At 44.1% G+C, this 25,404-nt stretch overlaps 1 protein-coding gene across 1 annotated transcript in view; it reads right to left on the bottom strand.

Moving 5' to 3' along the window:
* Nucleotides 1-25,404, bottom strand: part of LVRN (laeverin) — a 62,085-nt gene that overhangs the window by 6,463 nt on the left and 30,218 nt on the right. Inside the window, exons 7-17 of the mRNA XM_038769888.1 lie at nt 24,492-24,632; nt 21,365-21,430; nt 21,184-21,249; nt 20,256-20,428; nt 18,898-18,974; nt 14,171-14,310; nt 13,018-13,073; nt 11,837-11,990; nt 8,607-8,701; nt 2,514-2,624; nt 1,200-1,367 (exon numbers count right to left, since the gene is read on the bottom strand). Coding sequence (XP_038625816.1) covers nt 1,200-1,367; nt 2,514-2,624; nt 8,607-8,701; nt 11,837-11,990; nt 13,018-13,073; nt 14,171-14,310; nt 18,898-18,974; nt 20,256-20,428; nt 21,184-21,249; nt 21,365-21,430; nt 24,492-24,632 — 1,247 coding nt within the window. The remainder of the gene's footprint in view (nt 1-1,199; nt 1,368-2,513; nt 2,625-8,606; nt 8,702-11,836; nt 11,991-13,017; nt 13,074-14,170; nt 14,311-18,897; nt 18,975-20,255; nt 20,429-21,183; nt 21,250-21,364; nt 21,431-24,491; nt 24,633-25,404) is intronic.

Raw genomic sequence — 25,404 nt, forward strand, 5'->3', positions numbered from 1 at the left:
AGGCTTTTTTGTAGTATTTGTTAAATGCTTACTAGATGCCAAGCACTGTACTAAGTGCTGCAGTAGATAAAAGCTAATCAGGTTGGACACAGTCCAGTCCAGTGCAGCTCACAGTTTTAACCCCATTTTGCAGATGAAGGAACTGAGGCCCAGGGAAGTGAAGTGACTTGCCCAAGGTCCCACAGCAGACAAATGGCGGAGTCAGGATTCAAACCCAGGCCCTCTGACTCTCAGACCAGTGCTCTCTGCATTAGGCTACGGTGTGTCTCAAAAAGTTATTGAATTTTTTCAATGATACCTCTTTCTTGCTACTTTACACGCAACACAGCGTGCCATAATGTCTCCTTGTGGAGTAGAAGTAAAAAAGGTATATAAATCATTTGTCTTTCCAAAGAAAATATGATTTTAGAGACTTCCTGGTGATTCTACTGACCTATTTAACAGATTCTATCAGAGCAAAAAGACATAAATAATAGCTTCTGAGAGGAAAAGCACTTTAGAAAACAGAAATATTTCATTTTATGTCTCGTCTTATGCTGTCGAGTCGTCACCGACCCATAGCGACGCCATGGCCACGTCTCTCCCAGAACGCTCCGCTCTCCATCTGCAATCGTTCTGCTAGTTTAGACACAGAATTTTCTTGGTAAAAATATGGAAGTGGTTTACCATAGCCTCCTTCCGTGCAGTAAACTTGAGTTTCCACCCTCGACTCGCTCCCACGCTGCTGCTGCCCAGCACGGGTGAGTTTTGACTTGCAGCAGATGGCCTTCCACTCGCTAGCCACTGCCCAAGCTAGGAATGGAGTGGATATGCCTCTGCTTGACTCTCCCTCCCTCAGTCGAGACAAAGGACCTGGGTTCTAATTCCAGCTCTGCCACTTATCTGCTGTGGGACCTTGGGCAGTTCCCTTCACGTATCTGTGTCTCAGTTCCCTCATTTGCAAAATGGGGATTCGATAATACCTATTCTCCCTCCGACGTAGACTGGGACCTGATTATGTTGTCTCCCTCAGCATTTAGTACAGTGCTTGGCACGTAGTAAGCGTATAACAAAAACCGCAATTATCATTATTATTATCCATCAAAGTAATATCTAGGAAACTAATGTGGTGCGTAATTTGAAATACCTCTTTTCTTGCTTCTCCAAGCAAAATATGAATAAGCTCCCAATGGACCCACATGCAAAATGTCCATAATCACCTGTTAAGTATCCAGGGTTCTCTACTGCAGCTCAGGGCAGAGAGTAGTAGATTTTGTTCTTCTTCCATTGCATCACTAGTATACATATTCCACAAAAACTCCCAATGTCTATAGTTTCCCATGGCAATACCATAACAGAATATGGGAGTACTAATGGGAAAAGATATCCTGCAAGATAAAACATGCAGTGGCATTGATTTCTAGAATGAAGACATGCTCTTAGCAGGTCGATATTACAGCGAGCTGAGAAATGCTCAGAAAATTTTGGGATGAAAAGTTTGGGAATCATCAGCGAATCTGATGCCGTTAAAGTAGATGATATGGTCGGGTGTAAAGTTTAGAGAAATGAAGAAATGGTGATTCTCGTACTAGGAATAGGCAGCGCAAAGTAAAGTGGAGTTGGCAGTGACCTAGTGACGTCACGACATCAACTTGATTGGCAAGGAGTTCGTTGGCATTGTTCACTCCTCTGCCCTTGTCTTCCTTTCCTACTGCTGGCACAGGTGGGCTCAGGACAGTATAAAAAGTCCAGGATGGTCAATGACAAGGAAGGAGAAGGAATGGCAGAGTTGTAAATACGCTGGGATATCATCTGCAAGCAGCGTGGCTTAGTGGAAAGAACACGGGCTTGGGAGTCAGAGGACGTGGGTTCTAATCCCGGTTCCACCACTTGTCCGCTGTGTGACCTTGGGAAAGCCGCTTAATTTCTCTGGGCCTCAGTTGCTTCATCTGTAAAATGGGGATTAAGACTGTGAGCCCCACAGGGGACAACCTGATTATCTTGTATCTATCCCAGCGCTTAGAACAGTGCTTGGCACATATAAGCGCTTAACAAATACCATCACTGTCATTATTATTACCCTTCTAAAAGAATAAGGAGGTATACACGAGAAAACCCCGCCACAAACTTACTGCCATATCTCCACTAGCCCCACCTTACAAAAATACTGGCTTACCAATTCCCCTTTGTTTAACCGTCTACAAAGCTGAGCCCACCAGCAATCAGCAGGTAGTGTTCATTCAGATTCTTTTTATTGTTTTCAAACTGCTTTTACCAGAGGACTGCAGAGACCTAGCCTGAGAGAAATGAATACGAACTACTGTTGGAGCCATTGGAGAGGGATGTAATTAACCAGGAGAAAGAGCAGAATGGCTAAATTCCAGGAATGGGAGAACTATGGAAGAAGGTGAAATGGAACGCACTGGAAGGAGGGTAGACCGTAAAGGGGAAACAGGTGTGGAGGCCAAAAGAGTCATAAGATGAAAGCGTTTCAGAACCACTCATATAGGAAGACATTGCATTATTACTCTTACTTGCTTTTGTCAGGGGAGTTCATCCACTTTGTGAAGAATTCCTTTGACAGTTGTAGACAATCATCGAGGCCCAACCAACATGCTATTTCAAAGACTTTTTGTAGTGACAATCTTGAAGGAAAGGCCAATGAATAAAAATATCAATTTACTTAATTCAACTTTTTCATAAACCAAGAACGTGAATTTAATGACGGTTGGATCTTTCAAGAAAGCATTCCTCCAATAATGTAACAATTAATAATAATAATTATGGTACTTAAGTTAATAATGTGCCAAGCGCTCTTCTAAACACTGGGGTAGATGCAAGCTAATCAGGTTGGATACAGTCCCTGTTCCAAAAGGGGCTCACACTCTTAATCCTTTTGAGAAGCAGCGTGGCTCAGTGGAAAAGAGCCCGGGCTTTGGAGTCAGAGGTCATGGGTTCAAATCCCGGCTCCGCCAATTGTCAGCTGTGTGACTTTGGGCAAGTCACTTAACTTCTCTGTGCCTCAGTTACCTCATCTGTAAAATGGGGATGGAGACTGTGAGCCCCCTGTGGGACAACCTGATCACCTTGTAATCTCCCCAGCGCTTAGAACAGTGCTTTGCACATAGTAAGCGCTTAATAAATGCCATCATCATCATCATTAATCCTCATTTCACAGATGAGGTAACTAAGGCCCAGAGAAGCTAAGTGACTTGCCCAAGGTCACACAGCAGACATGTGGCAGAGCTGGGATTAGAACCCAGGTCCTTCGAGCTCCCAGGTCCGTGCCGTATCCACTAAGCCATGCTGCTTCTTGTCAGGTTCAGGAGAAAAGAAAAATTATACTTTTGTGGAAAAGAAACAGCACATTGAGAGTTTGTGGGAAATAGCTAAGGAGAACTTCTGTTAGGACTGGCATTAAGATCATAATGATGGCATTTATTAAGTCTTCAACTAAACACTGTGCCGAGCACTGGCATAGATGCAAGATTATCAGATCAGATATAGGTCCTGTCCCCTATGGGAGCTCATGAATGCCAATGGACTCAAAATCTCTGCTATTTGCAGCTTTTCATCTATGCGCTCGGATCTTTACCCTTTGGGCACTTGGCATTCACCTCCCCACCCTCAACCCCACAGCACTTACAAACCTATCCATAATTTATTTATTTATATTAATGCCCGTCTCCCCATCTAGATGGCGAATTCCTTTTGGACAGGGAACACGTCTGAGGAACTCTGTTGCATTGTACTGTTCCACGCACTTAGTACAGTGCTCTGCACCCAGTAAACACTCAAATAAATACCACTGATTGATTGATTTCCAAAGGTAGTCTTTATGTGTATGTCCGGGGCGGACCCTAGAGAGGTTAAGAGAAGTGTAATTTAGGGACGGAAGAAGCACACAGATTCTTGGAAGCTGGCTGCTCCATGTTCTGACTGTAAGTTCACTGTGGGCAGGGAATGTGTCTGTTTATTGTCACATTGTACTCTCCCGAGCGTTTAGTACACTATTCTGCACACAGTAAGTGCTCAATAAATACGACTGAATGAATGAATGAATAAATGACGTATTCCAACCATAAATCTGTTTCACTGTTCACGGTGCTCAGTGGGCTGGCCTGCCCAAGTTCTGGGGTGCCTTAGGATATATTCTAGCAAACATGATGCTTTGGGCTGCTTTGGAGACCCTGGATCCCGAGAACAAGAAGGATGGGTTCGCCAGACCTATCTGAGATTCCAAGGGTCTCTAAAATCTGGGCCAATTCCAGAGAATCGTCCCAGTGGGCTGCGGGCCTCTAGACCCAAGGGAATGAACCATTCCAAGCTGGATCTCTAGAAAGGGAGAAGGGCTTGGAGAGCCGGGGGGGGGGCCTTGAATACTCCGGGAATTGGGGTCTCAGAGTCCTGAGCAGAGAGAAGCAGCATGGCTTAGTGGAGAGAGCATTGGCTTGGGAGTCAGAAGGACCTGAGTTCTAATTCCGGGTCGGTCGCATGTCTGCTGGGTGACCTTGGGCAAGTCACTTCACTTCTCTGGGCCTCAGTCACCTCATCTGTAAAATGGAGATTAAGCACGTGAGCCCCATGTGGGGCCTGGCCTGTGTCCAAGCTTGTGTCTACCCCAGAGCTTAGTACAGTGCCTGGCACGTAGTAAGCGCTTAACAAATACCACCATGATCGAAACTGTGAGCCCCATGTGGGACAGGGACTGTGTCCAACCCGATTTGCTTGTATCCACCTCAGTGTTTAGTACAGTGGCTGACACACAGTAAGTGCTTAACAAATACCATTATTATTATTATTATTATTGTTAGAAAGTCAAAAGGTGACCTACTGCATGCACAAGTGGTAGCATCTCCCCAGCTGTCCTACCTCACAGCCTCACTGCAAAATTGAGATTGAGACTGTGAGCCCTCGTTGTGAGCAGGGAATGTGTCTATTTATTGTTGGACTGTACTCTCCCAAGCACTTAGTACAGTGCTCTGCACACGGTAAGTGCTGAATAAATATGATTGAATGAACGACAGGGACTGTGTCCAACTTGATTTGCTTGTATCCACCCCAGCGCTTAGTACAGCATCATGGCTCAGTGGAAAAAGCCCGGACTTTGGAGTCAGAAGTCATGGGTTCAAATCCCGGCACTGCCAAATGTCAGCTGTGTGACTTTGGGCAAGTCACTTAACTTCTCTGTGCCTCAGTTACCTCACCTATAAAATGGGGATTAAGACTTTGAGCCCCTCGTGGGACAACCTGATCACCTTGTAACCTCTCCAGTGCTTAGAACAGTGCTTTGCACATAGAAAGCGCTTAATAAATGCCATTATTATTCTTATTATTACAGTACCTGGCACATACTAAGCACTTAACAAATACCATTATCATGATTATTATTAGGTCATATTGCATACTGCCAGAGACAAGCAATTATCCGTTACTGTTCATGCCCCAGGGGAGAAAGTGATCCTTCTGCTTGCCCCATGAAGGGCACATCCTCCACTGTACACATCGGGAGAAAGATTAAGGTTCATTATATGAACAGATAAGAGAGAAAATTAACTGTAAGAAGGAGTTATGTATATTCTTCAGCATATCCCAATCTCTAATAATAATAATAATGGTGGTATTTGTTAAGCGCTTACTATGTGCAAAGCACTTTTCTAAGCGCTGGGGGGGATACAAGGTGATCAGGTTGTCCCACATGGGGCTGACAGTCTTAATCCCCATTTTACAGATGAGGTAACTGAGGCACAGAGAAGTTAAGTGACTTGCCCAAGGTCACGCAGCTGACAAGTGGCTGAGCCGGGATTCGAACCCATGACCTCAGACTCCCAAGCCTGCAGTCTTTCCACTGAGCCACACTGCTTCACTTTGAGGGAACTCAGTATTAATACTTGACCACAAAAATATTACACTGATCTTCAGTAAGTTTCCTAAAATATTTGAACATCCTCTCCACCTCTGCGTGGCAGTGTGTTGTTGTACACCCATTGCATTGTACTCTCCCCAGTGCTTAGTACAGTGCTCTGCACACAGAAAGCACTCAATAAATACTACTGATCGATTGATTGACTTCAGTTTTCAACGGTCTCTTCGTTTGATCGTTCACACAACACTAAAATCCCATTTTCTCCGTGGAGCCTTCTCTGATTCCTTGGGAAAACTGACAATTCCCACTGACAGACATCTTGCACAATTCCTTCTTCATTCATTTCCCTCTTGAATGCATTGACCTCTTTTCTTACACAGAGCAACGAACTCTATTTAAGGTTTGTTCAGTTGTCTGTATGTCCCGAATACCCTCAGAGAGCTAGAAGAGAGGTCATTTGGTCCAGTCTCCTGCCTTTAAAGCACACAAATGACAAGTAGGTTGGCCCTTTGGTTTGAAGGCAATGTTAGTGATGGCTAGACCATCCCTGAGCACGTGTCCGAGATAAATGGCTAATACATCCAGCATAACTGATTGTCTCGTCTTAAAATGTAAGCTTAAATTGCAAGCTCCAGGAGGACAGAGCCCATGTCTACTTTTTTATTTATGGTATTTGTTAAGGGCTCACTATGTGTCAAACACTGCTCTAAGCACTGGGGAAGGTACAAGTTAATTAGGTCAGACCCAATCCCTGACCCACATGGGGCTCACCTTCTAAGTAGGAAGGAGACTAGGTATTGAATCCCCGTGGAGGAAATGGAGGCACAGAAAAATTAGGTGACTTGCCCATGGTCACATGGCAAGCAATTGGCAGAGCCAGGATTAGACCCAGCCTCTGCTTTTTCCACTAGGCCATGCCGCTTCTCACTGTATTGAACTCATTTTCTACTGCCTGGTTAGTGATCTTAATGAATTCCTTGAAAACATAATGTTAAGTGAAAGGGCGCTAAATGAAATATAGTTTCCCATAGAAAATAATGTAAAATCATATTAATAAAATGACCCAAACAATATAAGCATATCTTTAAGTGATAAAAACGCCATAGTTAACCCCTCTTACCGTTCACGATCAAATGACAAAATAAATATGTAGCATAAAGATTATAAGATAATAAGAGAATAATAAGATCAGGTGTTTGAACAATTAAATGATAACACATATATGCACAAAAAATTCTCCCCACCAATAGCTTTGCAATGTTGATTGGACGGTCATCTGTGTTCAGACACTTCAGAATATCTAATTTAACAACGAATTTAAAGATGTAAACTTTTAGGACATTTGCATTTGTGGCATCTGACTTTGCACGCTAGACTACACATTCCTCTTCCTTCCCAGAAGCGAGTTCCTACGTTATAACATTATTTGAGGTTTGCTTTGAAATCATGATGTCCCCTACTCTGTTAATCTGAGGGATGACTCTGCTCACTGCAGTGCAAAACTCAGCAGCTGTATGTCCCAGACACAGAATGCTGTAAGGGAGACCAAGAGCACTGTAAGGAATACCAACGTTAAAATCCAATGGCACTCACGAGGAAAAGTGCTAAATAGAAGAGCTTCATTCCTGGAGCTGTTTAGCACAGTGCCTAATGAGGCACTTACAAATGGGATAAGCTTCTTTGCTCTGAAACACTGAGCAGCATATGAACCAAAAGTCATGGTTATCAGTGGATCCGGTGACCCTTATTGCCGCAGGTAGCAGTCCCTGAATTTTGATTTGAGTTTGGAGCCTGGGTCAAATAACTCCACATTCAAAATCATCTGAAGTTGTCCCCAGATGTAAAGGATTTCTGCCCAGAATCTAGAATCTTTGAAGCAAGGAAAGAAGAGTAAATTAAACATGGCACTGGGGTTTCCCCTTGGCTTCTGCTTTTTGCCACAATTTTGCCCAGCTGTACTGAAATATCCATAAGTAAAGGAGTTTATTAGAAAGCCCACCTTCAAGTCAGGAAAGTCTCTAATTGGGAGCCCAAAGACTGAACAGCAGCAGAAGGAAAGAACACAGAAGCAGAATCTCCAGGTACAAGATAGTCCTATAAAGAACGAAAAAGAGAAAGAGAGAGAGCGAGAGAGATGAAAAAATAGGTTGTCAGCTGAAAATCTTGGGCACACCAACCCAAAACTGTAACTCAGAAGGGATGCAAACATAAAAGAGGAACTGGTCTGACATCTTCAGCGACTTTTACTTTCTTTGCCGGGCTGTTAGAATTACAGGATATGGAAAAGACTTTGGGAAAAGTTAGGACGTGGAATTATTTGAAGACCTGAAAGCAAATCACTCCGCGTCCTTCCTTTGCTCTCTTCTCTTCCCCCTAACTTTTTCCACTCCACTTCACACACACACTCACACACACACACACACACACGTTTAAATTGAAGTGGAAATGAAACCTGAGCCCCTGTTCGCTCACTCTTCGAGATTAGAGACAGCCTGAGGGTGGGAAAGTTTGAAAAGCGGTCATATAGTGCCCACTGCTTTCATGGTAACTACATTCTGGAGGGTAGTATCTTTCTGGGAGGTAGTATCCATTCAAAAGCAAAATTCTCCTTGAGAAAGTAAGTCAGAACAGCACGCGGAGAACTTGAGCAGAGATTTCAACTAGGTTCTATTTATTTTTGTTAAAATATTTTCCATTTTGGTGTTTTATCTACTAAAACTATCACTTTATTCGATTATTAGCTATATTGGGAAATACTTACAGACTGAAAATGTCATCTTGTATTGCTGTGATATTTTCACTAACGTAACCTGAAAATACGTGGAACACAGGAGCGAGTCTTTTCAGAATATATTTCTATAAACAAGAGAAAATGGCATGTTACTTTCATTTACCACGATAGCATTTACTTTTTATTTCCCTTTACCTAAAGAGGCTGTAATTATGACATGGTTCCTGGAGGTTCGATAGCTTTTTCCGAAGAAATTTCACCGATTCACCATTTAAAAGTCTTTAAATAAATATTACCGTTATCACTGATGATGAGGAAGAGTTCCAGGTGTTCTTTTACCATAGAGTCAACAAATCCCCATGGAATTTCCAAACTAAGGAGACAGGTGGATAAGACCCAGAGTTTTGCGTAAGTAAATAAAGGAGTCATTTGTTGTTTGGATGGAGGAGGCTCAGTTGGAGAGCTACCGAGCAAATGGCAGCTTTGAGGTAGATGCTCTTCAAATACATAAGCCATTTTTAAATGATCAGATTGTAACAGCATTTAACCTTACACATCCACCCAAATGACCCCGCCACTAGTACTAACCCTAGTCCCATTTTGAACTCCATCTACCGAAGGTTAGCCTATTATAGTAGTTTTCTTCAAGTGTATCCATCCCCGACCTTAATTCCTTGCCCAGGCTTCGTCCCACTTTCAGTTTCCATTGGCTGACAGGAGTGTAAAGGAGCAGGAGTGGGGGTTTGGAGGGGACAGCGGAAAAGGCAAAGAGATTTTACTGCACAGCCCCGGCCTTGGAGTCAGAAGGCTGGCTCTGCCACTCATCTGCCATGTGACCTTAGGCAAGTAACTTCACTTCTCTGGGCCTCAGTTACCTCATCTGGAAAATGGGGATAGGGACTGTGTCCAACCCGATTCGCTTCTATCCACCCCAGCGCTTAGCACTGTGCCTGGCACATAGTAAGTACTTAACAAATATTGCTATTATTATTATGCTCCCCTGACCTCACCCTGAATCAGCTTCAGGTGATCCTGGCCACTCGTCTGCAATTGTGCCTCTCATTCTTCTGGATTCAAGCTCACTCGCTGTCCTTTCCCTTCTCTCCATTTCTCCCACAACCCAAGTTGCCCTCCTTCAAATGGAGCTTCTTACATCTACCTGGATCATTCTAATTAATGGAAGTTTTTACGTGCTGATGAGGTGCCAAGCACTGTTCCACGTGGAACTTACAGTCTAAATAGGAGGGAGATGGATTTAAGTCCTTATTTTACAGATGAGGAAACTGAGGCACGGAGAAGTATCTTGCTCGAGGCCACACAGCAAGCAACTGGCAGAGCCAGGATCAGAATCCAGTTCCTTTTACTCCCAGGCCCATGCTCTTTCCACTAGACCATGCTGCTTCCCTAATCATTCCCCTAGAGGCCCAAGTGTGGAGGCCATGATCAGCCAATCAATCGATCAATCAATCGTATTCTTTAAATAATAATAATAATAATAATGATGGCATTTGTTAAGCACTTACTATGTACCAAGCACTGTTCTAAGCGCTGGGTGGGGGGGGAATACAAGGTAATCAGGTTGTCCCACGTGGGGCTCACAGTCTTAATCCCCATTTTACAGATGAGGTAACTGAGGCACAGAGAAGTTAAGTGACTTGCCCAGAGTCACACAGCTGACAAGTGGCAGAGCTGGGATTAGAACCCATGACCTCTGACTCCCAAGCCCGTGCTCTTTCCACTGAGCCACGCTGCTTCTCTAATGGCATTTATTAAGCGCTTACTATGTGCAAAGCACTGTTCTAAGCGCTGAAGCACTGTTCTAAGCGCTTATTGAGTGCTTACTGTTTGATCACTGTTTTAGACTGTGAGCCCACTGCTGGGTAGGGACTGTCTCAATATGTTACCAACTTGTACTTCCCAAGCGCTTAGTACAGTGCTCTGCACACAGTAAGCGCTCAATAAATACGATTGATGATGATGATCACTTTCTTTGGCCCTTTTTGATTTTTTAAAATTATGCTGGGTCTCTTAACCACTTGAAACTCTACATTTCTCCTGGGATATTCTCAGAAGAGCACCCCAAGTTTGAAGAAAGGTGACTAGAAAGCAAATGTGTGTCAATAATCTTTTTGGACCTAGGGAAGCAATTACTGACAGGGCTTCCCTCCTCCTCTCTGCTCATAAGAAGAGTTACTGGAAAATCTTCAACCAGATTTCTGAGAACCAATAATAAAAATACTAAAGCCAAGGAGTTGGAACTCTAATTCAGAATAACTCATCATCATCATCATCATCATCATCATCATCATCATCATCATCATCACCATCAACAGAATTATCAGAACGTTACTACTTGAATCCAATGCTCTCAGGAAATAAACAGAAGATTAAAACCTCGTCTTTCTCTTCAGGGAATTTACAATCGAATGGAGAAGACAAGCCAATAGACATAGTTTGACAAATATACAATAGTTAAAAGAATAAAACAGATAAGTGAAGCTATTACAAATATAAGTGCCTCGGAGGGGTGAGGTGACTGAGGGGATGGAGTGAGGGGAAAGTGGAATCAGGGGATGTCACATGAAAGAGGAGGCCTCTGAGAAGGGCTTGGCCATTATGAGTAAGAATTATTTGTCATTTTGCTGCTATTCTCATATACGAGGAAAATTCTGGCTGTGTCTCTGTGGGTCCCAGAACAGTGAATGACTACAACAATTACATGATCTTCTGATCTTCGGAGAAGCAGCGTGGCTCACTGGAAAGAGCATGGGCTTTGGAGTCAGAGGTCGGGGTTCAAATCCCGGCTCTGCCACTTGTCAGCTGTGTGACTTCAGGCAAGTCACTTAACTTCTCTGTGCCTCAGTTACCTCATCTGTAAAATGGGGATTAAGACTGTGAGCCCCCCGTGGGACAACCTGATCACCTTGTAACCTCCCCAGAGCTTAGAACAGTGCTTTGCACATAGTAAGCACTTAATAAATGCCATTATTATTATGAGGTCTACACAAACCCCTGTGCAAATTTGGTAATCTATTTTAGACAGTCACTAAACTGGAAGCTTAAGGAAAGACAGGGATGGCTTGGAAAGCACAATCAAAAAAAGGTTTTCCTGATCCTTGAGGAATAACAGTTTAGGATCAGGAAAGGACTCAGCGAACGTGAACCAGCTGCAAAGCAACATATACATCCTAGTTAGTATATAGAACACAGAAGAAGAGATGACTATCCTTATTTTGTTTTGGTACAAAGAATGCAGTTACCTCTAATAATGGATAGAGATCATAGCTTTTCTGAATGTTTTCAGAATCACTGTTTAGCAGGAACAGCAGAGTTGAATGCCACACCACCACATCTTCTTCATTGGCAAGGTACTTGGTTAATTCGAGTGCAGTTTCAATCTCAATGTAATTGGCTCTATTTTTTTTTAAGAAAAAGACCTGGTTAAGAATAGCTCTTAGTAATCAGTACTGAGAAAGTGAGAATTGAGCCCGTAGCAATAACGATGAGCACAATGTCCTTACAAAATTAGGACCGTGGGGGCAAAGTTTTGGATTTATGGACTGAGTCTGCTACCTTGAAATAAGCAGAATTCCTTAATGCTGCTATATGTATAAGAACCATCCCTAAGGCAGGGCTGAATAGGAGGGCAACTGGGACAGCCTAAAGATGGCCCTGGTTGGGGAATTTAGAAGTCATCGAGCCATCTGCATCCTTTGCAGATGCTGGAAAGGAGTAATATTACCAAAGAAACATTAGTCATCCACATGTTGTTGTAGGAGACCCTTTAAAATAAAAATGAACATAAACCCCAGAAATTTTGAAATCTGAATAAGATTTTTGTCTTGTCTTATGCTGTCATCTCCGACCTATAGCGACGCCATGGATGCCTCTCTCCCAGAACATTCCACATCCATCTGCAATTGTTCTGGTAGTGTACCAATAGAGTTTTCTTGGTAAAACTGTGGAAGTGGTTTACCATTGCCTCCTTCCACGCATAAACTAGAATCTCCGCCCTCCATTCTCTCCTTTGCCGCTGCTGCTCAGCACAGGTGAGTTTTGACTTGTAGCAGATTACCTTCCACTCACTAGCCACTGCCCAAGCTAGGAATGGAATGGATATTCATTCATTATTCATTCATTCAATCGTATTTATTGAGCGCTTACTGTGTGCAGAGCACTGTACTAAGCGCTTGGAAAGTACAGCTTGGCAACAGATAATGCCTCTGCTTGCCTTTCCCTCCCGTCATCGAGACTGGTAGAGTACTGGAAACTCTCCAGGTGTGACCTTGAGAGGGGATATGATTTTTAGGCACGTTTTATTTTTAAAAATTAAATTATTTCTTCCGGAATTTCACATTTTTATCCCTGACAAATCTCCACCCTAATCCTAATGGAATCAGCAGAAAGTTCCCATAACGGAATCAGAGGATGCTGTACTCACCTACTCAATGAAAAGGCATCCTCCAGCAACTGTAACCTTTGAATAACTGGAATAGCCTGCATGAATTAATTACAAAGTACAGTCAGAATCAAGCCCACAGTCAAGAGAAACGACTTTTCCTTCAAATGCATTTTGCACTGAAATTATTTCATCTGCCTGTCGGCTTTGAGTAGAGGATCTCTTAGGGCATCAATTCCTATTAATGACATATGATTAGAAATGACACTAAAGAGCTCTTTCAAATGCACTACATGCAAAGTTGAACAGGAAAATCATTTTTTTAAAGACTTAACCTTTATACACTTCGATTTTAGAGTAATATTGCAGGATTTCCTTTGGGCCCTAAAATGCTTTAGCTTCCCTCAGCTGGAGAGGGGCTCTCACTGGTGTCTCCAATAGCTTAGTGTGCGTGAGGGTCAAGGCTGCCAGACTATGAGACACTGATGACCTGCACCTTCTTCTTCTCTTTCCCCAGCTCCTGGATAGAAGCATATCCCCCCCAGCGCTTAGAACAGTGCTTGGCACACAGTAAGCACTTAACAAATACTGTCAATATTGTTATCATTATTATTATTATCATAGAAGCAGTGTGGTTCAGTGATTAGAGAACGGGCTTGGGAGTCAGAAGGACTTGGGTTCTAATCTGAGGTCCGCCACACATCTGCTGTGTGACCTTGGGTAAGTCACTTAACTTCTCTGAGCCTCAGTTACTTCATCTGTAAAATGGAGATTAAGACTGCGAGCCCCACATGGGACAACCTGATCACCTTGTATCCCCCCCCAGCGCTTAGAACAGTGCTTCGCACATAGTAAGCGCTTAACAAATGCCATCATTATTATTATTCTCTAGGCCTCAGTTACCTCACCTGTAAAATGAGGATTAAGAGTGTGAGCCTCACGTGGGAGAGGGTCAGTGTCCAACCTGATTAACTTGTGTCTATCCCAGCGCTTAGAACAGTGCTTGGCACATAGTAAGCGCTTAACAAGTGCCATAATTATTATTACTATTATTGTTCCTCTAAGGAGATAAAGGGGCAAATACGAGGGAAGAATGTGTAGGGACCTAGGCAATGTCTGTTCAGAATATCCCAGGGAGGTAATGGGGCCATCGTAACAGAAACCAGATCAGAACGTGTCCCACGGTCAGTCTTACCTTTGGATTTTTTTCCAAGAGCAGAGCCAATTTCTTCCACCCTAATTGATCATAATTAACTCTGTAGTATCCAGTCATGTCCAGATTCAAAATCACCCAGTCATGTTCTGAATCTGATGTCTGCATTTCAGGAAAAACTCCTGCAAGGGGAAATTTAGATATTTATTTTTTTTAATCACAATTTAAAAAAATCATTTGCAAAGGCCTCTGCTCCTCATATCTTAGTACCAAAGCATAAGTTCATTCATTCATTCAATCGTATTTATTGAGCACTTACTGTGTGCAGAGCACTGTACTAAGCACTTGGAAAGTACAATTTGGCAACAGATAGAGACAATCCCTACCCAACAATGGGCTCACAGTCTAGAAGGGGGGAGACAGACAAAAAACAAAGCAAGGAGACAGGCATCAATAGTATCAATATAAATAAATAGAATTATAGATATTTACACATCATTAATAAAATTAATAGAATAATAAATATGTACATATAAACACAAGTGTTGTGGGGTGGGGGGGTAGAGCAGAAGGAGGGAGTAGGGGCGATGGGGAGGGGAGGAGGAGCAGAGGAAAAAGGGGGCTCAGTCTGGGAAGACCTCCTGGAGGAGGTGAGCTCTCAGTAGGGCTTTGAAGGGGAGAAGAGAGCTAGCTTGGCGGATGGGCGGAGGGCATTCCAGGCCAGAGGTAGGACGTGGGCCGGGGGTCGACAGCGGGACTGGCAAGAACAAGGCACAGTGAGGAAGTTAGCGGCAGAGGAGCAGAGTGTGCAGGCTGGGCTGTAGAAGGAGAGAAGGGAGGTGAGGTAGGAGGGGGCGAGGTGATGGAGAGCTTTGAAACCAATAGTAAGGAGTTTTTGCTTCATATGAAGGTTGATAGGCAACCACTGGAGATTTTTGAGGACGGGGGTGACATGCCCAGAGCGTTTCTGTAGAAAGATAATCTGGGCAGCAGAGAGAAGTATAGACTGAAGTTGAGGTTGGGAGATCAGAAAGGATGCTGAAGCAGTAATCCAGTCGGGATATGGTAGTGATTGTACTAACAAGGTAGCAGTTTGGATGGAGAGGAAAGAGCGGATCTTGTTGTGCAGGTGAGACCAGCAGGTTTTGGTGATGGACTGGATGTGTGGGGTGAATGGGAGAGCGGAGTCAAGGATGACACCAAGGCTGCGGGCTTGTGAGTCAGGAAGGATGGTATTGCCGTCCACAGTAATGGGAAAGTCAGGGAGAGGACAGGGTTTGGGAGGAAAGATAAGGAGCTCAGTCTTAGACATGTTGAATTTTATGTGGCAGACGGACATCCAGGTGGATGTGTCCTGAAGGCATGAGGAGATACGATCCTGGAGGGAGGGAGAGAGAACAGGGGAGGAGATGTAGATTTGGGTGTCATCTGCGTAGAGATGATAGTTGAAGCCGTGGGAGCGAATGAGTTCACCAAGGGAGTGAGTATAGATGGAGAACAGAAGGGGACCAAGAACTGACCCTTGAGGACCCCTACAATGAGGGGATGGGAGGGGGAGGAGGAGCCCACGAAGGAGACTGAGAACGAACGGCCAGAGAGATAAGAGGAGAACCAGGAGAGGACGGAGTCTGTGAAGGCAAGGTTGGATAACGTGTTGAGGAGAAGGGGATGGTCGACGGTGTCAACCAAGGCATATTTAGGCTTCATGGATGCAAATCATCTCATAACTTCAATGATTTACTTCTACAGCCAAAGGTAAAAAAGGAGGAAGAAGAAGTCTGACATTTTGAGATACAGGCTAACCCAAGTTAAGACTCTAGATCAACCAAAAGGATATATTTGAGTTACAGAAGTACTCATTATTGAATTTAATTAATTGGGAATACAATTTCTCCCGTGAACTTCAAATTAAAGGAAGCAATATGAATTTACTCAGCTGGTGCCATAGGAGGAGCTCTACAATAAATACCACGCTCAGAAACTCTATTCTAAAATTGTAATTTCAATACATTTAGAGATTCATCAAAGACCTGCCTCCGGGGAATCCTTCTTAATCACTTCCAGACAGGAAGGGAGCATTTTTTGTTTTCTTCATGAAATTTTAGGCAGTTTGTATCTAATTGTATAATTAAGATTATCTTGGAGGAAGTGTAGTTTTTAAGGAATGCATGTACAATATGTTAGGGTCAAACGTTATCTTCAGAAAATAAACCTTTAGGCAGTGTTTCAGAGGTCGACAGTGCAATGCATCGAGTGGGAGCTCAATCAACATTACTACTACTACTAGTTACTGCTACTACTATTCATTCATTCACTTAATCGTATTTATTGAGCGCTTACTGTGTGCAGAGCACTGTACTATGCGCTTGGGAAGTACAAGTTGGCAACATATAGAGACGGTCTCTACCCAACAGCGGGCTCACAGTCTAGAATACTACTACTACTATTACTACTACTACTTCATGTGCAAAAGATTCTGTTTAGAGCCGGAAACTATTATAACAAAGCAAGTTCAGAACTGTTTGAAAATTATGGATCTTTACCTAAGTCCCAGGAAGAGCATTTTGGTCTACCATATTTAGATAAACTAGCAGGAGGGTAAAAAAGTAGGCAGGTATCAAGAGAGGTTTATTAGGGAGAAAGCCTGGAAATTGGGGTGGGGAAAAGGGCAAGAATGGTAAGAAACAACACGACTTTCCTTATATTTCCTTAAGAAGCAGCGTGGCTCAGTGGAAAGAGCCTGGGCTTGGGAGTCAGAGGACACAGGTTCTAATCCCGGCTCTGCCAGTTGTCAGCTGTGTGACCTTGGGCAAGCCACTTAACTTCTCTGTGCCTCAGTTACCTCATCTGTAAAATGGGGATTAAGACCGTGAGCCCCACGCTGGACAACCTGATTACCTTGCATCTACCCCAGTGCTTAGAACAGTGCTCGGCACATAGTAAGCGCTTCACAAATCCCATAATTATTATGATTATTATTATATGGTCCCACATGCTGCATTGTGGTTACTATATTCCCCTGTTCTTCCACCTTGTTCTATACACACCATATAATGAAAACACGTGTTTTCACGCAGAAATGGCAACTGTATCAGAACTTGAGTAGATTTTCATGAATGTTTCTCCTATAAATGATACAGACTAGTTAAACAATGATTCATTGTTAAACTGGGAGCTTTTTCATTAACCTCGGTTGAATGGAAGAGGCATTTTTCTTACTTTTCATAGTGAGCTGAATTCTGCCCTCGCGGGAGGAGAGTCGATTGTCTTAAGTCCACAGGGGGAGGCCAATGTGGGTTCATGGGGGAGGAAGGGGGCATGGCCTTCTCTTCCCACCCTTCACATATGGCACAAAAATATAATGTGGCATCCTTAGGTAGATAGAGCTAGCGCCATTTGGGAACATGGCAGGAAATAGGAAAGCAAATGCCTACTGTCTCAAAGATTCAACTCCGAGGGCAGCGGCCAGTACTCTGCTCCCCTTCTGACGTCTCGCCAACACAGCTGGAAGAGACATACTGGGGAAGAGAAGAGTGGGGAGGCCAAAAGTACAGGCTGGGGTACTAGGGAGCGATTCTCTGACTGAAGCACATGTAAGCTGCAAGCCTGCTTCAAGGGGAAAATAAAAGGAGTAGCAGGAGGGAGGGTGTTCCTTACGCAGCTTCCGACAGTGCCGCCTCATATTCATTCATTCAATCATATTTATTGAGCGCTTACTGTGTGCAGAGCACTGTACTAAGAGCTTGGAAAGTACGATTCAGCAGTAAAGAGAGACAATCCCTGCCCACACCGGGCTTACAGTCTAGAATGGGGGAGACAGACATCAGAACAAGTAAACAGGCAGCAATATAAATAAATAGAATTATAGATATGTAGATACATACACAAGTGCTGTGGGGCAGGGAGAGGGGAGTAGAGCAAATGGAGCGAGTCGAGGTGACGCGGAGGGGAGGGGGAACTGAGGAAAAGGGGGGCTTAGTCTGGGAAGGCCTCTTGGAGGAGGTGAGCCTTCAGTAGGGCTTGGAAGGAGGGGAAGTGTGAGTGTTTGGCAGATTTGAGGAGGGAGGGTATTTCCAGGCCAGAGGTAGGACGTGGGCCAGTGGTCGACTCATATCCTAGGGAGGGCTAGTTGGAAGAATATGGCTCAGTGTGCGTTGTGAGGGAACAGAATAAAAAACATTATGTAAAACCCAGGAGCAAGGATTAAGCAATACGGTGTGAATTTTAACTGTGAAGGACTTCATTTGGAGGTGATTTGCGGGGGCGGGGGGATAATAATAATAATAATAATAATAATAATAATAATAATAATAATAATAATAATGTTGGCATTTGTTAAGCGCTTACTATGTGCCAAGCACTGTTCTAAGCACTGGAGGGATACAAGGTAATCAAGATTGTCGCACGTGGGGCTCACAGTCTTAATCCCCATTTTACAGATGAGGAAAGTGAGGCACAGGGAAGTTAAGTGACTTGCCCAAAATCACACCGCTGACAAGTGGCAGAGCCGGGATTAGAACCCATGATGTCTGACTCTCAAGCCCCTGCTCTTTCCACTGAGCCACGCTGCTTCTCTAGGGATGGGACATTGCTTTTCAATTGAAACTTTTTTTGACTTAAAGTTACATGTACCACACCAGACTGATAATAGACTTCATTTCTAGATTAGAAAGTGTTTCAAATCTAAGGTACAACTAAATTAATGGTGCAGTTCCTGCCACTGTTTATGCAATAATAAAACAAAACATTTAAGAAAAATTGTTACTTACTGCTGCTTTCATTTAGCCAGACTAAGGGCTGGACAGTTCCATTTTTTATCCAAGAAATAGGAACAATCCAGGTATTCCTTTATTGGGGGAAAATTGAACATTTTAATTCATTCTTGTACCAAAAGAAAAAGTTCTAAATGGATATAAAATCAGATTGTAAAACAGTGGCGAGAACAGGCTCCTCTTTCCGCAATGCTGCCTCAGGTCTCAGCTAAAGCCAGACTAGCCCATCGGGATGCTGGAAAAAATCCTAGTGGATTGGTGCCCCAGGGGGTTGCTTCAAGCGAGTTAGAGCTGTGGGGCAGACAAAATTGGAGGAGCTTATGCTATTCAACCCGCCTCCCCTCACCCTTTCTCTTCCTGGGATCTTCTAGGAAGAATTCCGGAGGCAGTCCGGTCTTGGCCTCAAAACTCTTGTCAGTCATATCCTCAATCAGGCCAGTCCTGGCTTTCTCCGACCTGGTTCACCCTTCCATCCTCCCCTTCTTTCTACTTCTCTTTCTCCCAGCCTTATCACCTCTCATGCCTTCTTGAACTTTTCTGCTAGCTAAGGGCTCTGTCCAAAGCAAGATACAGATAGCCTTCGCTCCATCCTGAAAGGCTGTCAGTGATAGATGTGCAGCCAGCGGGTCTATCCCTGCATAGGATCCTGCCTAACTGTAATCGGGCACTCCTGTGCCTACTGAGATGCAGAGAAGCAGAGCGTCTTGGGAAGGAAAAGGATCGAAATATTCTCCAAGATGAAAAAATGCCCCCTGTTCCCACCGTTCCCGGAGGCTGTGGCTCACTTCCAGAAGAGGCCCTAGGGAAGGGGTCAGCTTCCTACTCCTCCTTTACCAAAGAACCTTCGGTCTTTTCGCTAAATGTGGCTGGAGGCCCTGCGGACCCTTCCCGATTGGGAGGGGAGCTGGTGACACCCGCCGCTTATTTTCCAGGGTAAGCAGCATGAGGAAGAGTGAACCATCTTCAGGGCCATGTTCCCCGGCATCTTTCCGATTGTACTTGGATGCTGAATCCCGGTGGAAGAACTCAACTTTGCCTCCTTAGATGCTGGTCCCTGACTAGGCCCTCACTGAGCTCTGCGGGGTGGGAGGGGGTCTGTCCTCCACCAAGCCCCTTGGGCTGGCAACTGAGTCAAGGGAAGGTCGGTCTAGAGGAACCCAAGCTTCAAAATCCCCCTTCTGACTCCAGCCGCACGAAACCGCTGCGCCCGAGAGAACAGCCCTTTCTAGGAGAGCGGGCAATTACTAAAGGCAGCTCTTATTCATGCCTTAACCTGGCTTCCATTTGGCAGAGTTTAACCCCAAAGGAAAGGAAAGAGAACGCTGACTGAAGCAGAGGATAGTACAGCAACCTACTTGTTGTTGGGAATGGACTGGTTTTGGGGGTTTTCAGTATAAAATGGTTCCTGCTTGACAGTGCCAGTGGACACATCTAGGGTTATAATGGGTAATCCATGCTGGCACGTCCAAGGGTCCATTATTCCTTTCACTGATGTTGGCAGGAGAACTTCGTTCTGTTCATCTACAGCCTTTAAAATGTCACAAAAACAGGTCTGTTAATTAGTTGTAATAACCTTTACAGATAGCCTCTTCCCCGTGGGTTTTTATACTCAGCAAAATGTGCTGCGCTGCTCCTCACCCCCATCATGTCACGTGGGACATCACCCACCTCTGGAAGCTCAGCCCAGTGGCCTGACGGAGTGGGAAATATTGGACTGAAGCAGTTTAACCCTGCCTGAGCTAGCGGAACATTAGCCAAAGGGTCCTGACTCGTTTTTTGGTATTCTTATTTGGTGGGACCTTTTCATAAATACAGGACAATTCCCCTGGCTTCTGTACTGGACAGGCGATTGGAGGGGGAAGGAAAATGGCAGTCTCTACTACCATCTCATTCAAGAGGGTTCGGGAAACACTCACGGACCAGAGATTATTCGGGGGGGGGATGTTAAGGACGTTAAGATAGGGCATCCCCAGTCCTGAGGATGATTACTCAGGGGGGCAGTTCCTCCAAGCATCTTGTTAGCATTCATTCATTCAATCGTATTTATTGAGCGCTTACTGTGTGCAAAGCACTGTACTGAGCGCTTGGGAGAGTACGATAGTACAATAAACAGACACATTCCCTGCCCACGACGAGCTGACAGTTGGAGATAGACTCCTCGCTCGGCTGAATGGACCATAGGACTAACCCAGTAACGGCTTTGCTACGGGCTCATGAACAACACAGTATATGCTCTAATCTGCAATTCGGGTGGCAACAGAAGACGAAAATCATAAAATGTACCATTTGAAAATGTCTCCACAGATCATCTTGCTGAACGTTTAAGAAGGAAAATGTTTTCAAGTATGACTGCAAAGAAATGAAAATGAAAATTAAGATTAAACGAATGATAATGCATCAAGCTCTTATTGTTACTTTCAAAGCATGCAAGGAAGTCCAGGTAAAAGCAATTTTCTAAACTCACATTGAGTGCTTTGATAAACAGTCTCTCGGTCAAAAAACTGGAAAGCATCCGGACCAGAGAAGCTCCCTAAAATGTAAGGATATGTGAAGATAAACATCATTGGAATAAAATTAAATATTCAGGCATAGATCCTGACCTCCCATTTGTTGGAATCAGTACGCTGGCCTCCTCTGTTTTGACTAAATATTAAACAGAGACAGGAAATACATTCATATATGTTTTCCCCTGAAACTGAATGTATTTGTATTATTCAAGGATGTAATCCAGTGTAACCCACTTCCTGGCCCTGGTCCCTATCCCCTTTCACCTACTGTTATCCCACTCTTGTGCCTGCCTTCTCCGATATTATCAGCATCTCTCTCCTCTGGCTCCTTCCCCTCAGCCCTTAAACGTGCCCAGGGACGCCTATTCACTTCAGGGCAGGGAATGTGTGCTTTGCTTCTGCTGTGTTCTCTCAAGTGTTCAGTAGAGTGCTCTGCCGTTGATTGATTTAATTCTCATCCCATTTCTGGTCTCCTAGTCATGGCTAAACTCTTGCAACTGGCTGTCTACCTCTCCTCGCTAACATAGTCCTTCTTGAGCCCTGACAAACTGGCTTTCACGCTCACCACTCTACTGACACCATGCTCCCAAAGATGGCGGCCCAATGGCCAAATCCAATAATATCTTCTCCGTGGTAATGCTTCCGGATCTTTCACTGCCTCTGGCTCTGCTAACCACTTTGAAACTCCACCTGGCCTTAACCTAAGGACCATCGTGCTTCCCTGGTTTTCTTCCCTCTCTGGCAACTCCATCTTTCCCTCCATTGTTGGTTGCCCTTCTTCCCCCCAGTACCCAACAGTTAGTATCCCCTGAGGCTCAATAGCTTAGCTCTCCTTAGCTTCTCTCTCAGAGAACTTGTCTGCTCACAAGGCTTCAACTGCTCTCTGTTTTCAGATGACTCTCAGACCTCCTTTGCCCTCCCCGATCCTTCAATTTTTTTGTGTGTTTTTATGGTATTTGTTAAGCACTTGCTATGTGTCAGGCACTGTACTAAGCCCTGGGATAGATACAAAGTATTCAGGTGGGACCCAGTCCATGTCCAACATGGGGCTCACAGTCTTAATCCCCATTTTACAGAAGAGGTAATTGAGGCACAGAGATGTTAAGTGACTTGCCCAAAGTCACACTGCAGACAAGTGGTGGAGCCAGGATTAGAACTCAGATTCTTCTGGCTCCCAGGCTGTGCTCGATCCACTAGGCAACGCTGCTTCCCAATTCCATATTTTTTTCTTATTTGTAGATCTCCATCTAGTCTGCCTCCACCTAAAACTTACACTAAACATATGCAAAACTCATTGCCCCTCAAAATCTCTCCCCCCTCCCAACTTTCTCAAAACCATAAACAGAACCTAAATGCCTTCCAGATTCTCTACCTTGCAATAAGACTTAATTCTTCTCTCTCCTTTTCCCTCCAGAGTTTTGACAATACCTTTCACAGGCAAATCCTCCTTAGAATGTGCACGTTTTTAAAGTTTTAAAAAGTAAATCGTTCAAGTCCTAAACTGATAATAGACTGTAAATTTCTCACTCCCAGAAACCATGCTTATTACCAGTGAAACTGGCAAGTGCTTCTGCCCAGCTAAATAGGGTTGTGTGTGGAGGGCAGGGGGAGAAAATATATGATCCTCCTTCACTTTTCTCCTTTGGCTAAGACCCTACCTGTATTCCCTCTTACTGTAGGTTTCTAGGGTTTTTTTGAAATTCCCTGTAGATATCTCAATTGAACAACCCAGAAGAGAGCTAAGCCAATAACGGCCAGGGTTGCAGAATGGAAAAAGTGAAATTGGGGGCAGACAGGACGTGGTTTTGCTCTTTCTCTCTTGCCCCATGAGAGGAATGAAGAGGCTCCCAGAGGACAGAAGAGCATGGATCCATGCTGAAGTCCAAAGCAAGACCCAGAGAGATGAATTGTGGTGAAATCCAGACTAAGCATCCTTCAAATGATTTAAAGTCTGTAAGAAGCAAGCCTGAGGAAAAGTGCAAGAGAGGGACAGGAGTGGGGTTTATTAAAGTGAAAGGATGCCCACATAATTGGGATGAACAATACTTTGCTGGGGGGGGGGGGGGGGGGGGGGTTCCATCTTGTTAACTTAAAAGCCTCCTGAGCGGCCCACTAAATGCCCCGCTTTGCTCCTGGAGTGGTGGAAGGGAACCCGACCACCACGGTAGTGGAGTGGCAGCAGTGGGGAAAATGGAGGAATAGAAAAGGGAGCAGGGAGGAAATGTGGCCTATTGAAAAGGCCACTGGATTGGGAGTCAGAAGACTCAGGTTCCAGTCCTGGCTCCACCACTTGCCTGCTGGGTAACCTTGGGTACATCACTTAATTTATTCCTGCCTTAGTTTTCTCAACTGTTTTCTCTCCTAGACTACGAACCCCATGTGGAATAGGGACTGTGTTTAGCTTACATCTGTCTTGTGTCTATCTCAGTGCTTAACACACTGCTTGGCACAGAGTAAGCGCTTAATAAATACCATCATTTTCCCTCTCATTTTTCTTTCTCTGCACCAGTAGTTGTGTCTGTCTCTTTACTGCCTTTTCTGTTCAGCTTCCAGTCCCATCTCTCGCTCCCATTTTATGCCTCCAAAATACAATCCCTTGGTTTTTATTTGGGCAGCCAGGGGGAAGTAAGAGCAAGGATGAGGGAGGAGGGCTTCTATCAACCACTAACTGCAAACTGCTGGTAGCGGAGCAGAGGGCAATGGGCTTGGACACTGCCCTGTGGATAAAGCAGCCCTAGCATTTCCATATACTGTGTCCCTGTACCAAATGTTTATACATTCCTCTCCTGGGGTTCCACAGTGGTTTATTCATGTCTGCCTCTGCCATTTAGTTATAGCCATTGTCCCTGGTATTTATAGATCTCTTATTTATAATGGAGTATTTACATTTGTCGTGCCTTCCTCCTTAAGAGCAGAGACCACCTCAACCACTAACCCGGCACTCTGCTCGCCGTGGGCACGCGATCCAATGGAAATGAAATGAAAATACGATACTGGAATTTCACACTCGCATAGTTTGATGGATTTTCTTAAGTTCGCTTTTTAAAAATGCATCAAAGACTGAAGCACAAAATCTGAATTTACCTTGCTGTAGCTAATCGCATCAAAGAGAGCATTGAGTTGAATCGTTTCTGTAACTTTTTCTTTCATGGACACAGGTCTTAAGAGGAGTGCGTTGTCTACTTCAAACACGTGTGTTAAAACATTATGATAAAAAAGTTTATCCTGCAAAAGAAAAGATAGAGGCGAGTTGGATCGTGAATTCCTGAGAAAGCATGGGTTTCAAAGTTACTACAGCATATGAGAAAATATCTATCACTGGAAAACACAGAGCTATTTATATGATTAAGTGACGATTTGCAATTTGCCGCTCTCAAGCTATTGGACACCAGTTGAACAAGAGCCAGAATGTGTCCAGCAAAATATTTATCTAAAATTCCTGTTCTCCCAGAACATAAAGCTTCTGGATAAATTTAAAGATTACTAACCACATCTTGGCTTCCTCCTACCACACAAAAAACTTGTCCACCCCTTGACCTTGATGCAATTTTTCCAGCACCTAAAATTATTCCCTGATTCGGCACTCCGAGAACTAACTCTTTCGGTTCCTGAGGGGATGTTTTAGTGCAGCACCGTCAAACTGTGCCTACCCTACAGAGATAATAATTATGGTATTTGGTAAGCACTTACTATGTGCCAGGCACTGTACTAAGCACTGGGTACCAAATGATTTAGTGAGCAAAGGGTTAATGCTCCTTCCAAAACGTTGTCTTATGTCGAGAATAAAATGGGAGAAGGGTGCTCACTACTTATCTCTTTCTTCAACATACATGTTTCTTCGATCTGGGCATCCTTTTTAATGCTTGCCCCAGTCCACGGTGCCTGTCTTAGATCCTACATGGGTAGAAGGCACTAATTCAATATTCAATACGGCTTAATGCTCAGAAAAGTACCAAGGTCAAGTGAGCACCGGTTGCAATCACCTTCATCATCACAG

This window comes from Tachyglossus aculeatus, chromosome X4 (genome assembly GCF_015852505.1).
Source record: "Tachyglossus aculeatus isolate mTacAcu1 chromosome X4, mTacAcu1.pri, whole genome shotgun sequence".
NCBI lineage: Eukaryota > Metazoa > Chordata > Mammalia > Monotremata > Tachyglossidae > Tachyglossus > Tachyglossus aculeatus.